The 16,241-nt window shown below is 39.9% G+C and overlaps 2 protein-coding genes across 5 annotated transcripts in view; both read right to left on the bottom strand.

Moving 5' to 3' along the window:
• Positions 1-16,241, bottom strand: part of LOC148123461 (leukocyte immunoglobulin-like receptor subfamily B member 3) — a 195,635-nt gene that overhangs the window by 61,850 nt on the left and 117,544 nt on the right. The gene's annotated exons all lie outside the window — the stretch shown is intronic.
• On the bottom strand, positions 10,608-14,939 carry LOC148123464 (leukocyte immunoglobulin-like receptor subfamily A member 5). 3 transcript variants are annotated; one of them, XM_087909792.1, is made up of 6 exons: positions 14,785-14,936; positions 14,580-14,615; positions 14,107-14,391; positions 13,663-13,968; positions 10,946-10,996; positions 10,608-10,807 (listed from the first exon to the last, which is right to left on the bottom strand). In XM_087909792.1, the coding sequence occupies exons 1-6, from the start codon at positions 14,816-14,818 to the stop codon at positions 10,689-10,691; spliced, it is 831 nt and encodes a 276-aa protein (XP_087765918.1). In that variant the 5' UTR covers positions 14,819-14,936; the 3' UTR covers positions 10,608-10,688. The 3 variants fall into 3 exon arrangements, with proteins under 3 accessions (XP_087765918.1, XP_087765925.1, XP_087765922.1); XM_087909799.1 differs by lacking the exon at positions 13,663-13,968 and having other exon boundaries at positions 14,785-14,939; XM_087909796.1 differs by lacking the exon at positions 14,580-14,615 and having other exon boundaries at positions 14,785-14,932.

The raw sequence follows: 16,241 nt of genomic DNA on the forward strand, positions 1-16,241 counted from the left end.
GGGAAGGGAGCACAGCCCTTCCCCCCTCAGCTTCTTCGGCAGGGTCTTCGGTGTTCCAAGGGACCCCTCCCCTCCCCCCACTGCTGCGGGCCCTTTGTCTCCTGGGTCCTGGGAAGACCAGCTAGCCCTGTTGCACTGCTGAGGAGTTCTTCCCAGAGAGGGCTGAGGAGCTCTATCCAGAGAGTGCTGTGAAGTCCTACCCAGAGAGTGCTGAGGAGTTCTATCCAAAGAGTGCTGAGGAGTTTCATCCAGAGTGGAGGAGATTTGCAGGCGCCAATGCAAGAATTCCTCCAACAACCTGAAAGGCAACATGACATCGCCAGAATCCAGGGAGCTCGAAACTAGAAGAATTGAACACCCTACTCCAGAAGAAATAGAAGAAATCGACTCTAAGCGCTTCTTTATGAAAATAATAGAGGAACTTAAACAGGAGGTGAAAATCTGCTGTAAAGAAATGGAAGATAAGTATAACAAAAAAATTGAGGAAATGAGTAAAGAAATGGAAGAGAAATATACCAAAAAGTTTGAAGAAATGAGTAAATCCATAAATGAAATTCTGGGAAACCAAGAAAAAACAATCAAACAGGTAATAGAAACAGTTCAAGATTTGAAAACTGAAAAGGAGTCAATGAAGAAATCACAAACCGAGGGCCGGCTGGCTATGGAAAATCTGGGTAAATGAACAGAGACTTCAGAAACAAGCTTAACCAATAGAATAAAAGAGATAGAAGAAAGAATCTCAGACTCTGAAGACACCATAGAGAAATTAAACACTCTGACCAAAGAAAACAGCAAATCCAACAAATTCTCATCACAAAACATTCAGGAACTGTGGGACACAATAAAAAAACCAAATCTAAGAATAATAGGAGTAGAAGAAGGAGAAGAATTGCATTTCAAAGGTCCAGAAAATATACTCAACAAAATTATAGAAGAAAACTTTCCCATCCTAAAGAACGATATTCCTATGAAGGTTCAAGAAGCATACAGAACACCGAATAGACTGGATCAGAAAAAAACATCCCCTCGTCATATAATAATCAAAACACAAAGCATTCAGACTAAAGAAAGGATATTGAGAGCTGCAAAGGAAAAAGGTCAAGTAACTTATAAAGGTAAACCTATTAGACTTACACCAGACTTCTTGATGGAAACCATGAAAGCCAGAAGGTCCTGGATAGAGGTAATGCAGAAACTAAGACACAATGGATGCAAACCCAGACTACTTTACCCAGTCAAGCTATTGTTCACTATCAACGGAGAAAACAAAATATTCCAGGATAAAAACAAATTTAAACAATACGTAGCTACTAATCCAGCCTTACAGAGAATACTAGAAGGAAAATCACAACCCAAGGAATCCAACATTCCCAACACTGCCTACATTAACTCAGACATCTAGTGACCCTTCACAAGCACAACTCAAAGAAGGAAAACACATACACGCTACTACCCAAAAAAATGACCAGAGCCATCGATCACTGGTCATTAATATCACTTAATATCAATGGTCTCAACTCACCTATAAAGAGGCACAGACTTAGAGATTGGATACGAAAACAGGATCCAAAATTCTGCTGTCTACAAGAAACACACCTCAACCACAAAGACAGACACCTACTCAGAGTAAAGGGTTGGGAAAAGGTTTTCCAAGCAAATGGACCTAAGAAACAAGCGGGTGTGGCCATTCTAATAGCTAACAAAATCGACTTCAAACTAAAATCAATCAGAAGAGATGGAGAAGGACATTTCATACTCATAACAGGAACAATTCATCAGGAAGAAGTCTTAATCTTGAATATCTATGCCCCTAATATAAAGGCACCCACATATGTAAAAGAAACTCTTCTAGAACTCAAGGCAGTCATCAAACCACACACACTAATAGTAGGAGACTTCAACACTCCTCTCTCACCAATGGACAGGTCAATCAGACAGAAACCTAACAGAAAAATAAGAGATTTATTGGAGGTACTGAATCAAATGGACTTAACAGACATCTATAGAACACTCCACCCAAATAGGAAAGAGTATACCGTCTTCTCTGCAGCTCATGGAACCTTCTCGAAAATTGACCACGTACTTGGTAACAAAGCAAACTTCCACAGATACAAAAAAATATGAGTAACCACCTGTGTCTTGTCAGATCACCATGGATTAAAATTAGAATTCAACAACAATGGTACCCCCAGGAAGCCAACAAACTCATGGAAGTTGAACAGTCAACTACTAAATCACCCCTGGGTCAAGGAAGAAATAAAGAAAGAAATTAAAGTCTTCCTTGAATATAATGAAAACAAAGACACAACGCATTCAAACCTATGGGACACAATGAAAGCAGTGCTAAGAGGAAAGTTCATAGCACTAAGTGCCCACCTAAAGAAAACGAAGAAAGCACACATTGGAGACTTAACAACACACTTGAAAGCTCTAGAAAAAAAAGAAGCTGATTTACCCAGGAGGAGTAGAAGACTGGAAATAATCAAACTGAGGGCTGAAATCAACAAAATAGAAACACAGAAAACAATTCAAAGAATCAATGAAGCAAAAAGCTGGTTCTTGGAGAAAATTAACAAGATTGGCAAACCCCTATCCAAACTAATCAAACGGCAGAGAGAGAACTTGCAAATTAATAGGATCAGAAATGAAAAGGGGGACATAACCACAGACACAGAGGAAATTCATAGAATCATTAGATCTTACTACGAAAGTTTATATGCCACAAAGTTGGAAAATGTAAAAGAAATGCACATTTTTTTAGATAAGTACCATATACCAAAGTTGAACCAAGAACAGGTGAACAATCTAAATAGACCTGTTAGTCGTGAAGAACTAGAAGCTGTTATCAAAAATCTCCCTACCAAAAAAAGCCCAGGACCAGATGGTTTCAATGCAGAATTCTACCAGAACTTCCATGAAGAACTAATACCTATACTCCTTAATGTATTCTACAATATAGAAAAAGAAAAGTCACTGCCAAACTCCTTTTATGAAGCTACAGTCACCCCAATACCAAAACCACACAAAGACACAACCAAGAAAGAGAATTACAGGCCAATCTCACTCATGAACATCGATGCTAAAATTCTCAATAAAATACTGGCAAACCGAATCCAAGAACACATTAGAAAAATTATTCATTATGATCAAGTAGGCTTCATCCCAGAGATGCAGGGATGGTTCAACATACGCAAATCTATCAATGTAATCCATCATATAAATAAACTGAAAGAAAAAAAACATATGATCATTTCATTGGATGGTGAAAAAGCATTTGACAAAATTCAACACCCATTTATGATAAAGGTGTTGGAGAGACTGGGGATACAAGGATCATACCTAAATATAATAAAAGCAATATACAGCAAGTCGACAGCTAACATCAAATTGAATGGAGAGAAACTCAAAGCCTTTCCACTAAAATGAGGAACACGACAAGGCTGTCCACTCTCTCCATACCTCTTCAATATAGTGCTTGTATTTCTAGCAATAGCAATAAGACAACATAAGGGGATCAAGGGGATTCGAATTGGAAAGGATGAAGTGAAACTTTCGTTATTTGCTGACGATATGATAGTGTACATAAGCGACCCCAAAAACTCTACCAAAGAACTCCTACAGCTGATAAACACCTTTAGTAACGTGGCAGGATACAAGATCAACTCCAAAAAATCAGTGGCACTCCTATACACAAAGGATAAAGAAACGGAGAGGGAAATCAGAGAAACATCACCTTTCATGATAGCCACAAACACCATAAAATATCTTGGGGTTACTCTAACCAAGGATGTGAAAGACCTATTTGACAAGAACTTTAAGCCTTTGAAAAGAGAAATTGAGGAGGATACCAGAAAATGGAAAGACCTCCCATGCTCTTGGATTGGGAGAATCAACATAGTAAAAATGGCAATTCTACCAAAAGCAATCTATAGATTCAATGCAATCCCCATCAAAATTCCATCAAACTTCTTCACAGACCTTGAGAGAACAATAATCAAGTTTATATGGAAAAACAAAAACCCAGGATAGCCAAAACAATCTTATAAAATAAAGGAACTTCTGGAGGCATTACTATCCCTGACTTCAAACTCTATTACAGAGCTACAGTATTGAAAACAGCTTGGTATTGGCATAAGAACAGAGAAGTCGACCTATGGAATCGAATAGAAGACCCAGATACTAACCCTCAAACCTATGAACACCTAATTTTTGACAAGGGAGCTAAAGGTATACAATGGAAGAAGGAAAGCGTCTTTAACAAATGGTGCTGGCATAACTGGATGTCAACCTGTAGAAGAATGAAAATAGATCCATATCTATCACCATGCACAAAACTCAAGTCCAAATGGATTAAAGACATCAACATCAATCTGTCCACTTTGAACCTGATAAAAGAGAAAGTGGGAGGTAGTCTACAAGATATAGGCACAGGAGGCCACTTCCTAAGTAGGACCCCAGTAGCACAGACAATAAGAGAAACAATGAATAAATGGGACCTGCTGAAATTGAGAAGCTTCTGTAAAGCAAAGGACACTGTCAGTAAGACAAAAAGGCTGCCTTCTGACTGGGAGAAGATCTTCACCAACCCCTCATCAGACAAAGGTCTGATCTCCAGAATATACAAAGAACTCAAGAAACTAGACACTAAAACTCTAATTAACCCAATTAAAAAATGGGGTACTGAACTTAACAGAGAATTCACAACAGATGAACTTCGAATGGCCAGAAGACACTTAAGGTCATGCTCAACCTCCTTAGCAATCAGGGAAATGCAAATCAAAACCACTTTGAGATACCATCTTACACCTGTCAGAATAGCTAAAGTTAAAAACACCAATGATAGCCTATGCTGGAGAGGATGTGGAATGAGGGGAACACTCATCCATTGTTTGTGGGAATGCAAACTTGTGCAGCCACTGTGGAAATCAGTGTGGCGGTTTCTCAGGAAACTGGGAGTCAGCCTCCCTCAGGACCCAGCAATTCCTCTCTTGGGAATATACCCTAGAGATTCCCGAACATACTACAAAAGCGTTTGTTCAACTATGTTCATAGCAGCACTATTTGTAATAGCCAGAACCTGGAAACAGCCTAGGTCCCCCTCAATAGAAGAATGGTTAAAAAAGGTGTGGAACATATAAACATTAGAGTTTTACTCAGCGGTAAAAAACAATGACATCTTGACTTTTGCATGCAAATGGATGGACATAGAAAACGCTTTACTGAGTGAGGTAAGCCAGACCCAAAAAGAGGAACACGGTATGTATTCACTCATAAGTGGATTCTAACCATAATTAAAGGTCTTTGAGCCTATTATTCGTGATCCTAGAGAAGCTAAATAAGAAGAAGAACCTGATGAAGATTATTTAGCTATCCGCCAGGAGGTAGGAAATAGTCAAGAGTCCCAGGTAACCTTGGGTGCATGGGGGGGTGGGAGGGTTGTTGGAAGAGGAGAGGGTTAGAGAGAAGGGAGTAGGGGAGGAATGGAGAAAGCTTGGTTGACCGGGATGGGGGGAAGGGAGGAAGGATGAATATGGGATCAGGGAAGAATATATTTCAACTAAGGGAGTCATTTTAGAGTTTACAGGAAACTTGATTATATATGGGATCCCAGGTCCAAGGAGAGATCCCCAGATTGTTCTCTGGACAGAGGAGAGGGTGCCTGAACCGGCCTTGGCCCATAACCATTCTGATGAATATTTTGCTTATCACCATAGATCCTTCATCTGGCGTTGGATGGCGATACAGACGGAAACCCACATTGGAGCACCGGACTGAGCCCCCCAAGATCCAAATGAGGAGCAGAAGGAGGAAGAAAATGACGAAGGACTGCGAGGGATGCTATTACCCACTGATCCAAGGGGTCGGATCTAATGAGAGTTTACCAAGGCCAGTTGGACTGCAACTGAACGAGCACGTGATCCAACCAGATTCTCTGAATGTGGCTGGATTCTCTGAATGTGGCTGGCCTGGACTCTTTCTGAGAAGCCATTGACAATGACACTGGGACTAGTTTCCTCTGCATATACTGGATTTTTGGGATCCAGTCTGTTTGGATACTCACCTTCCTGGACCTGGAGGGAGGGGGGAGGAACTTGAACTTCCCACAGGGCTTGAAACCCTGACTGCCCTTAGGGACAAAGAGGGAGGAGGAGAGGGAGGGGGGAGTGGGAGGGCTTCGGGAAGAGGGGCGTAAATGGAAACTTTTATAATTTAATAAAATTACGTTCAAAAAAAAAAAGTCACACTGTACCCACTCCTGGCAGGAGAACAGTCAGCAACTCATACAGATAAACTAAGGTATTAGCTTCATCTCAATATCTGTTGATTTACAACAAAAATACCAATCTCAAGCTTCATTTTACCCTTAAATATGTATCTGCTCACTTTCTGTTTCATAACTTGACCATTGACACTCTATCCTTATAAAGAAACCTGGTTAACTTAGCTGATAATTTTGGAAGATGTAAGTTCAGCATCAGGTAACTTTACCTGCTCATCCTCTGATGATGATGATACTGTTTTCCGTGCCACAAAATGCTAGAGGGGCTAAAAGGAAATGCCCAGGTACAGAAAAGAAAACTATGGTAGACATTGAATTGTGTACCAATATATTCCAATAAGAACTCATCATGGTCTCAGGGAGTTACAGTAATAACTTAGAAGGATAATACTCATATGTATTTAGTGTTCTCAATTTAGGCATGACGTTAAAGATCTCTCCAGGATGTACACACACACTGTAACTCCATATGTCAGCATGGGAAAATTAACAGGCAAGCCCAATGAATGAAACTATTCATTGGGAGCTATGAAAAAACATCTGTTCATGCTAGATAGGGAACATACGATAGATTAAAGTGAGGAGACCACCAAAGTCGGGTTTGTTACAGGAACAAAAAGAACTAAAAGGCAGCTGAATCACTAAATTCAATGAAAGAATAGGTGAGGTTTCACAAAAACTAGAATCCTGGAGTGCCCTGAGCAACTTGTAGTCAACAGGTTAGAGAGTAGTCTTTCAAAGTTAGTACAGCAACCAGGAGACAGCAACAGGGACATCTCTCAGGACAGAATTTTATAGAGTTAATGGCAGTAATAGGAGGGAAACAAGAACTAAAGACCACACTATTCCTTGGTTGGCTAAGGTGTAAATAGGACAATTACAAGACATAAGATCATAGGAGAAGGAGGTTTCTGGTAATGCTGACAAGACATAACTGACTCACTGAAGGAAGTTCACCCATCTCATGGCCAGGGTTGTGCTTTAGTTTCCTGTAAGTTTGTTGCTCTGACTTCCTTATTGTTAGAGAAGGCTCCTCCTATTTATCAATCTTCTTCATCTAAACCTCACCAATGCTTTCTATCCACCCCTAACCAGTTGATCACAGCTTCTCTTCATCAACTGCAGATTCTGTTTTAACATTCCAGGCGCTAATGATCACTGGAGGAAAGTCACTACCTTCCATTTAAGAAAAGGATAGCATAAAACTATTCAACCTCAAGTAGACCATAAACTCCTTGCTCTTTCCATAGGGTAGGATTATGCTAATTCCCTTTCTTTACAGGATGCTTTAGGAATCTATATGGTGATTTGGAGGACTTTTACAATCTGACTTTCAATCCTCACTTTGAGAAAAAGTCTATAGAGTGGGTTAAGAAAATTAAGGCTTAACTGAAAAGCTCTGTAGAAACACAGTATTTTATCATCTACTTAAATAAAATTTAAAAAGAACTGAAATAGTGAATAATTGAATAGATGAATAAATCCCAGAAGCAACCAGTTATTAAACAGAACTTTCAGGATCAGGAATATTGGAGTCAGAATTGTCAGTCAATAGGAACCCAGAAGCACCCGAAACAATGGTACAAGGTACTGTCATAAATTTTGGTTTCTCATCAAAAATGAAGATATTATGAACTTTGATTGTAGATCATTAAGAAATCAAACTGAAAATGAGCTGGAATTTTCCTATTTTCACTAGATTCATAATCCAGAATATGTTGTGTAAACTGCTAAGCGAGGAAAGTCAACAACAATCCTACCATTTGAGAAGACTATGACCTATAATACCTACTGGAAAGGCTCCATATGCCTACTGGAGCAGCAGTGGCACGAATGTGTAGAGATGGTACATTGTGTTTTAATAAATAAAGCTTGCCTAAAGTTTGGAGTAAAATATCCAGACTGACAAGCCTTACATCCAAGGCTTGGTGGCACACTCCTTTATTCCCAGAAGCCGCGCTAGTTTGTCATAGAAAACATGCAGTAATGGTGAACACCTTTAATACTAGCACTAGGGAGAAATATAAAAGAGGAGAAGACAGGCCTTAGACACAGTTCCATTCTGAGATTCCTGGAGGCAGCATCATCATTTCAGGCTGAGGTAGATGTAAGAGCCAGTGGCTGGCTGTTTTGCTTTTTTGACCTTGAAGTTGAACCCCAAATTCTGTCTCTGGGTTTTTATTAATTGTGCTTCATTACTGTTTTCTTATGTCATATTAGATATGTTCAACAGAATAGCATCCATGCCTTGTACTATAACACTGAGTTATAAATCCACGACAGAAATAATTATACGCCCTAGTGTCGAATCTGCTATTCTTATTTTGCTAAATTCACAGGGTGTCATACTGCTTTAGTTATGTTTATCTGAATGGATGAGTACTGGGCTCAGTGTTAGTCAAGCATTTTTGTATCAACTGACAATAATAAAATGAGAAGACAAATGTGTAGCTTGTAAATGTGAGGAGAATAAGTAACCATGGAATGCTTTGACCTAATCAGCACATCTGTATCCCTCTCTCCATGGTTCAGGGAATGTTGAAGAAGAAAGGTGAGGGAAGAAGAGTAGTGCTGTCAAATACCATCTCCTGAACACATGCCACAGTGTAGGAATGTGCTCCTACTACGTGTGGTTGCTTGTAAAAAACAGGCATAATCCTAAGTGGTCAACATGCAAATATTGTTAAATGAGGGGGTCAAGGATCTCTCTGTGTTACATTTCCTGCTGCTGTGATAAAATACATAAGTAGGAAGTGGAAACAGCTTAATGCAGAAAATACTTATGTAGCTCACAGCTCCATGGTACAGATGATTAGAAGAGAAATCAAGTCAACAGAACTTTGAAGTAGCCACAAACATTATATCCACATTTGAGAAGCAGAGAAGGATAAATGAATACATGCTGGAGCTGAGTTCACATTCTTCATTTATGCACACAAATATCTCCTTGTCCCAAAAATAGTCCCAAGCACAGTTAATTTTGGACTTCCCATATCTATCACCTTAATGAAGATAATGCCTAAGAAACATTTTTAAAAGTTCAGGAGCCGCTGGAGAGATGGCTCAGTGGTTAAGAGCATTGCCTGCTCTTCCAAAAGTCCTGAGTTCAATTCCCGGCAACCACATAGTGGCTCACAACCATCTGGAATGAGGACTGGTGCCCTCTTCTGGTCTGCAGACAGAATATTGTATACATAGTAAGTAAATAAATAAATATTTAAGAAAAAAAAAGTTCAGGAGCCATGAAGTTCTGACCAGGCTCTCCATACCTCTGCTCTGACTTGATCATTTTAGGTCCTCATGCTCACCTTCTCCTTCTTGGCAGTGTCTTAGTTTTATTTCCATTGGGCTCTGCATCTTGAAAGCCCCAAGTACAAACTCCAGTTTTCACACAATTAACAAGGACAAGGGATTGTAAAAATGGAGTGTACACAATTGCCCTTAACAAAGCAGCTGGGATGCATAAGACAAGTGGCTACTCTTCATGGATCTCAAATATTTCAATAATTAATTGAGGACTAAATAAATATCTTTCATTGTAAGAATGCAAAGATTTATCAGAGTTTGTGGTGTTCTACCTCCTCACGCAGAAACAGGCAAAGAGGGCAAAGGTGGCCATGTCTGCTATTTTCACTGCTACTGGACTCGCGTTATGGAACTAACTGACCTTGGAATACAGGAAGATGCCGAGACATCATGGTATCCATTCAAAGGATTATACACAAAAATCAGCAAATGTCATAGAACAGCCCTTATCTAAGAAAATATTTTTAAAACTGCATCAAGAGTGTCCCTCTAGATAGTTCCTTTAAACACTAGACAGCAAATTTTTTATAAATTAGCAGAAATTTCACAATGAGTGTGTATAGTAGGATACCTAAGTCAGAGTACAAAATGTGGGGGCATCATTTATATTCAGTTATTTCAGAATTTGGGAATCTGAATTGTGTCCATTAATTTTTTGTTGTTCTTAAGTCAAATTCCATCTTCCTAGTAGTACATCAACCAAAGCAGATGCTCATAATAGTGAAAGTGATAATTTATAATAAACTACTGTATAAAAAGAACTGGGGAAAGCAGAAGATATATAAAGATCAGGACCAAACCTCACTAAAGGAACAAGAAGTTCCTCTCTAAAAAAGAGTCAAAGGAAAAATTTCTCAAAGTCCCCAGCAAGATAGATGGTACGAGCTGTAATGTAGAGATGGAAGAGCTCACCAACCCAAAATTTTGATCCTTTCCTGCATCAAAACACATGTGATTCCTGAATCTTTTCTCCCAAGTGATACCCAATTTTAAACATTAAATTTTCTTGTGAAAAAAAACACCAAATATCCACAAATTTATTTCTGAGAGATAGTAACAATGCAAGCCAGTGTCCATCCTCGTCTTCACTTCTAGGATGCAGTCAAGATCTTCTCTGGCTGTGGCAAGCCTCAAATAGCAAAATCCCAAGTACTATGAGAATCAAACCAGAAATGCCCATCCGAATGATGTTCTCTACTGTGTGATCTTGAGGCTGTGAGGCTGGAGATTGTGGACAAACAGATCAGGACCATCCAAAGCCACCATAATGTATCTGTATTTCCACTCTGAGTAGCTCTCTCCTGTGTATACAATTTGGCCTTCGGTGTCCATGCCCAAACCAGAATTTTCCTTACTCACCTATTGTGGCTTCTGACATGTTTTGTGGTTGGCTGGTGGTCTCAGGCACTCCTGAGAAACAAAGAAATGATCAATGTGTGAAGTGATCAAGTGAACTGATTATTTTGTGAAGTTGTGTATTTTTTATTTCCCAGAAATGAATATTATGCTCATCTCACAACATAACAAAGATCTGGAACAAACCATTTCTCTACTATAACAGGCTTTCTCCTGGGCTTATGCTTGATTACTTCAACCTGACTATACTCTAAGTTCAGAACTTGTGGCCAAAGTACTTCTTTGGAACCAAGTGTATTGTTTTTCAGGAAGCAAAGATGGAAAATTACAGCCTCCCAGTTTAAAATAAAGAGGCTTTCCTGTGGCCCCAGCTCTGCTATAGTATAAAATCCTGGAAGCTAATTCCCCTGGAAATTAGTTTGCACTCATTCACTCACTGAGATCCCAAGGTCCAGGCACAATCTTGTCCTCGGATCCCATGAATATGAGTTGCACCAAATACTGACAGTCTGGGTTCCCTGCCTGCACTCAAATGACCCAGTTCCCATGATGCTTCTGTTTAACATCTCATTCTCTAATCATCACATCATTAGTAGCACAAACAATGCAACCACAAGAACTTAAAGATATATTCACAATGTCCATGAAGTAGACATGTTCTAATAAGTAGGTAAGCTAAATCATCAAAGAATAGGACACCAACATGAATGTAAAATATATTAAATATATTACTTATACCTGTGTCTGGAGAGATTATGGACTCTAGACTAGAAACCAATACTGCCATGTTCCTAAGCCATGTGATTTCTGACTTCATTCTAAGTGATTATCCTTATACCCACAAGTAAGTTTAGCTCTGTCCCCTCACCAAAGAAGCATCTTTTTCTAAAGATGAGAATGAGTGTAAAAATCCACAACTGGTCAACACAGAAATAAGATGACTTGGTGTGCCCAATCCAAATGGGTACTCCTACAACACAAACTGTGTCTATAAAATATAGGGAACATTGAGGAAGAGAGGTAGAAAGGTTACAACAGCCAGAGGAATGAGAGTCCTGCTACACAATAGAGACTCCTAGGCAAGAGAGGGAAGCCACACTCATGAAATTTAAAAAGTATGGTTGCCTAAAGAAGACCAAAATAATGACCACCTGGATTCCATAGTCTCTTGTTCCTCTGTATATCCTGGGATCAGATCCAACTAACGAAATCAGATAGCAACTAGTGGACAACAGGAAGTAGAATCAAACCACAGGGTGAATCTATGTGGTCCTCAGATCAAATCGTTTGGAGACAAGGCTAGAAAGTGGAAGAATCTAAAAAATCTCAAGCCAGGCTGTAAGATGTGCATTTTTTGTGTTCTTGTGTTTGTGTTGTTTATACCTTGCATATAACACCCCCATATGATGTGATGGTTATAGATACACTTCATTTACCACATTACTTTTATTAAAATAGCAATGAAGCCCTTCAGAGTACATCCAATAATATGCATTGTCTAATTGGAATACACAAATCCTGACTGAATGAATTATCAAGCTAAAAATGGTAAGTGCTTTCAGCAAACTTATAGAAAGGAATTGGCCAGTAGTCAGGCAGGAAGTAGAGGTAGGGCAACTAGTCAGGATGTAGATGCAGGATGACAAGAACAGGAGAATTCTGGGAAGAGGAAAAACTCTGTCTGCACTTGTCACCAAGACTCAGAGAACACAAATGAGAATGCCTCACTGATAAAGGCTCCAAGCCATGTGACAAACACATTCAAAAATATTGGATTAATTTAGGATATAAGGGTTAATAAGAAGCCTGAGCTAATAGGTCAACTATTTTATACTTAATATAGGTCTCTGTGTGTTTCTTTGGGACTGAACCGCTATAGGACCTGGCAAGACATCTGTCAACAGATAGTGACAATGAAACCAATGTTGCAAAATGCTCACTAAATATGAGTCCAGAACATACAATTGTTTTCTTAACTTTTCCTGCAATATGTATCTTAATGTTAGAAATAGATTCATTTTCCCTCAAAAAAATAAAAATCAGAGGCCAAATTTAAAAGGGTTAGAAAAACACAGAAAGAATGAGGGGAAGAATGGAAAAGGTAGAAATGATTTAAATGTAACACTCATATATTAATAAGTTACATTTATATATATTCATATATATATAACCATATAAAATTATAGATGGATTTCTGTAATTATAAATGCATGTGAACATAATAAATAGTATTATACTTGTATATGAATAAGTTTATTGTAATCATACAATTTTAGATTTATTTATTTGAAGAAAAAATTATTTGTGCATGGAAATTTTTAAAACTTGACTGCAAATGGAGTTCAATATATTAAACCACATAAATAGAAAATAGAAAGATAAATACCATGTTTTCTCTCCAATGAGTATCTGGATTTACATATATATAAAATCATATATAATGCATATAACATATAACTATCATATACATATGTATCCATCTATTACATGATTATATGGAGATCATTAAGCTGACCCTTGAATAGCAGAAGGAACACTAGTCACAGAAAGACCCACCCATCTTCTAGACAACTCATGTTTCACTCTCAGTGCCCTCTTTCAGTTTCATTATCTTGGGTCCTATTGTCTTCATGCTTTGTGTCAACAGGATTCAGAGTCCCAGATCCCTAGGTATTTTGTCAGATGAACTATCTTTCAGTACACAAGCTGGGCTTCCTCACCTGAGACCAGGAGCTCCAGAAGATCACTGGGTTCTGACCACACCTGGGGTTTACTCAAGTAATAGCCATAGCATCTGAATGTCCTCCTATGTCCAGAGGTCAGAGGACCCACAGAGAACAGTGCCCGGATATTGCTTTTAGAGTATATGTACTGTGAGTCTAGGGTCCAAGAGATTTTCTGTTGTTCTTCCTTAGTCAGAGAAAACCCATCATATCCAATCTGTGAGATACACTCAAGAGTTACATTTCCTCCAGATCTCACCACTGGGCTGGGCAGGGCTGATAGACTGGGTTTTCTGTAGAATCCTAGAGAAGAAGATGGCATCCTGTTAAAAGAACCAGCACCTGGGAATTTACCCTCCAGAATTGGGACTTTTCAAAGCAAAGGAAAGATACTTTCCTGAGGACAGAACCTTGGAACAGAGAAACTGGGTTTTCACTTACCTGTCACCATCAAGTCCAGAAAGTCACTGCGCTCTGACCAGCCAATGTGGGTCCTATAGTAACAGCGATATCTCCCTGCATGATTCTGATGAAAGGACGGGAAAAAGAACTCGGCCTTGTTCCCATGCTCCAGAGGGCTCTGTTGTTGCCAAGGATCTGGACTGCCCTCTTTATAGAGATAATATTCCTGGGCACTAGAGGTTCCCTCACATGAAATGGTCAGTTGCTTGCCGCTGATCATCACGGAGCCTGGCTGAGCTCTGAGTGTGGGTTTGCCCATAATTTCTGTAAGGAAATCATCAGCTTGATCACAGGGCATAGGCACCCTAATCTCATCCCTCAATCCCAAAAACCTCTGAGAGTGAGCCAGAAGAAGTAGTTCACATCTGTAATTCTTTATCCCCCACACCCGACCCCTGGTCGAGGATTCACGCCTGATCTACAGGAGAAGAAGCGTCATTAGCCACACTTACCTGCTGGTACATGGGTCATGGGAATCAGGCTTAGCCCTGGAAGAGAATTTTCCGTGTGACCTTTGCCCCTCAAATCAAAGAAGATCCTCCCCTTTCCAGAAGTTCCTGCACCCCTAGGGTTTCCTGATGAATCAGGGTCTAGCTTTGAGGCATGTTCACCACCACCACCAGATCACAGTATCCCTGTCCACCATTGATATCTCACCAAGATAGAGAAGGGCAGTGAAGGCAATAGTCATGGCATCTCCTTCCAGTAGCTACACAACTGTGCTTAGCAGCAGGGCTGGAGTGTCTGACCATATGGACAAGGTGTGGTCTAGGGAATCTAGTACTCCCCATCACATGATGGCCATTTCTTCAGCACCACAGGAAAAGGAAGTATCCACGCAACTGGCTTTCATTTCCCCAGTTCTATGCCTTGTGTTGGTTTCGGGCTCTCTAGTACTTTTTTATAGAGATGATATCTACCACAACTTCACTTATCACACTGAGGAGAAGAACTGTCATTGACCATGCCAGAGGAGCAGCAAGTTGCAACTGAAGTTCAGATATCAGCCCACCAGAAGGGAATCTTCTGATGTGCCCATCTCATTTAGGCAAGGCCATGAGACTGCAGACCCCAGAATGTCTTCTGCCTCTGCTGTGCCTTTACATGTTTGCTGCAGCTCTCTGTCTCTCTGGTATCTAGCATGGTGTGAGTGGACATAGGAAGATCTCCACTGCCTGTAATACAGTGTGTCATTGTATGAAATCACAAGCATGTTCCACCATGGATAACTTGAGTTTATTTTGAATGCCTCATGTCCCTTGTCTCTAACCAATTTTATCTGAAGTCATGCTGATTCACCATGTGGTTTGTCTCCACTTCCTGTTGTCTGCTTGTTGCTACGGGATCTATGATGCTAGTATGAGAGGTAGAGCAAACAACGGATGTCAAGGTGTTGGAGCAAAGACAACCCTTTAAGGACAATTTTTTTTCTCTTACAAAGAATGCATCATCGTTTATTTTTCCTTTTAATTCTGCTAATTTTTTTTAAATTTATTTATTTGTTTATAAAAATTTCCACTTCCTCCCCTCCTCCCCATACCCTCCCATTCCCCCCACTCCCTCTCCTCCTCCCCCCACTCCCTCCCCTCCTTCCTCTCCAGTCCTGAGAGCAGTCAGGGTTTCCTGCCCTGTGGAAAGTTCAAGTTCCTCCCCTCTCCCTCCAGGTCTAGGAAGGTGAACATCCAAACAGACTAGGATCCCAGAAAGCTAGTACATGCAGACAAAACAAGACCCAGTGCCACTGACAATGGCTTCTCAGTCAGCCCCCATGTCAGTCACATTTAGAGACTCCTGTTTGATCACATGCTCGTTCAGTCCCAGACCAGCTGGCCTTGGTGAGCTCTCATTCGATCAGTCTGGTTCTAAGGACAGGCTGTCTGTTGTTTATCTTTCTTTTTTTCAGGAATTCTGAGGCAAATGAAGTCTTGACTCATCCCATTTTAGAGACAAATGGAGACATAAAACAATTGCAATAATTCACGTACCACTATTTGGCACAAACAAGGTAGAATATGCAAGTGCTTAGAAGAAACTTCCTTAAGCGAATGTTGAAAGATAGAAAAATAGAGTTCGCTGTGTAGGCTTAATATATTTCCCTTTTCCCCAAGCCTTGG

This window comes from Myodes glareolus, chromosome 1 (genome assembly GCF_982192425.1).
Source record: "Myodes glareolus chromosome 1, mMyoGla1.1, whole genome shotgun sequence".
Classification (NCBI taxonomy): domain Eukaryota; kingdom Metazoa; phylum Chordata; class Mammalia; order Rodentia; family Cricetidae; genus Myodes; species Myodes glareolus.

Excerpts from the sequence above, each read along its gene's own strand:
- LOC148123464 (XM_087909792.1), bottom strand. The coding sequence starts at position 14,818 with ATGACTATTGCCTTCACTGCCCTTCTCTATCTTG. Across the intron at positions 14,616-14,784 it reads CACTGCCCTTCTCTATCTTG|GGCTAAGCCTGATTCCCATG; the intron begins GTGAGATATCAA and ends ATTCTCTTCCAG. Across the intron at positions 14,392-14,579 it reads CATGACCCATGTACCAGCAG|AAATTATGGGCAAACCCACA; the intron begins GTAAGTGTGGCT and ends ATTTCCTTACAG.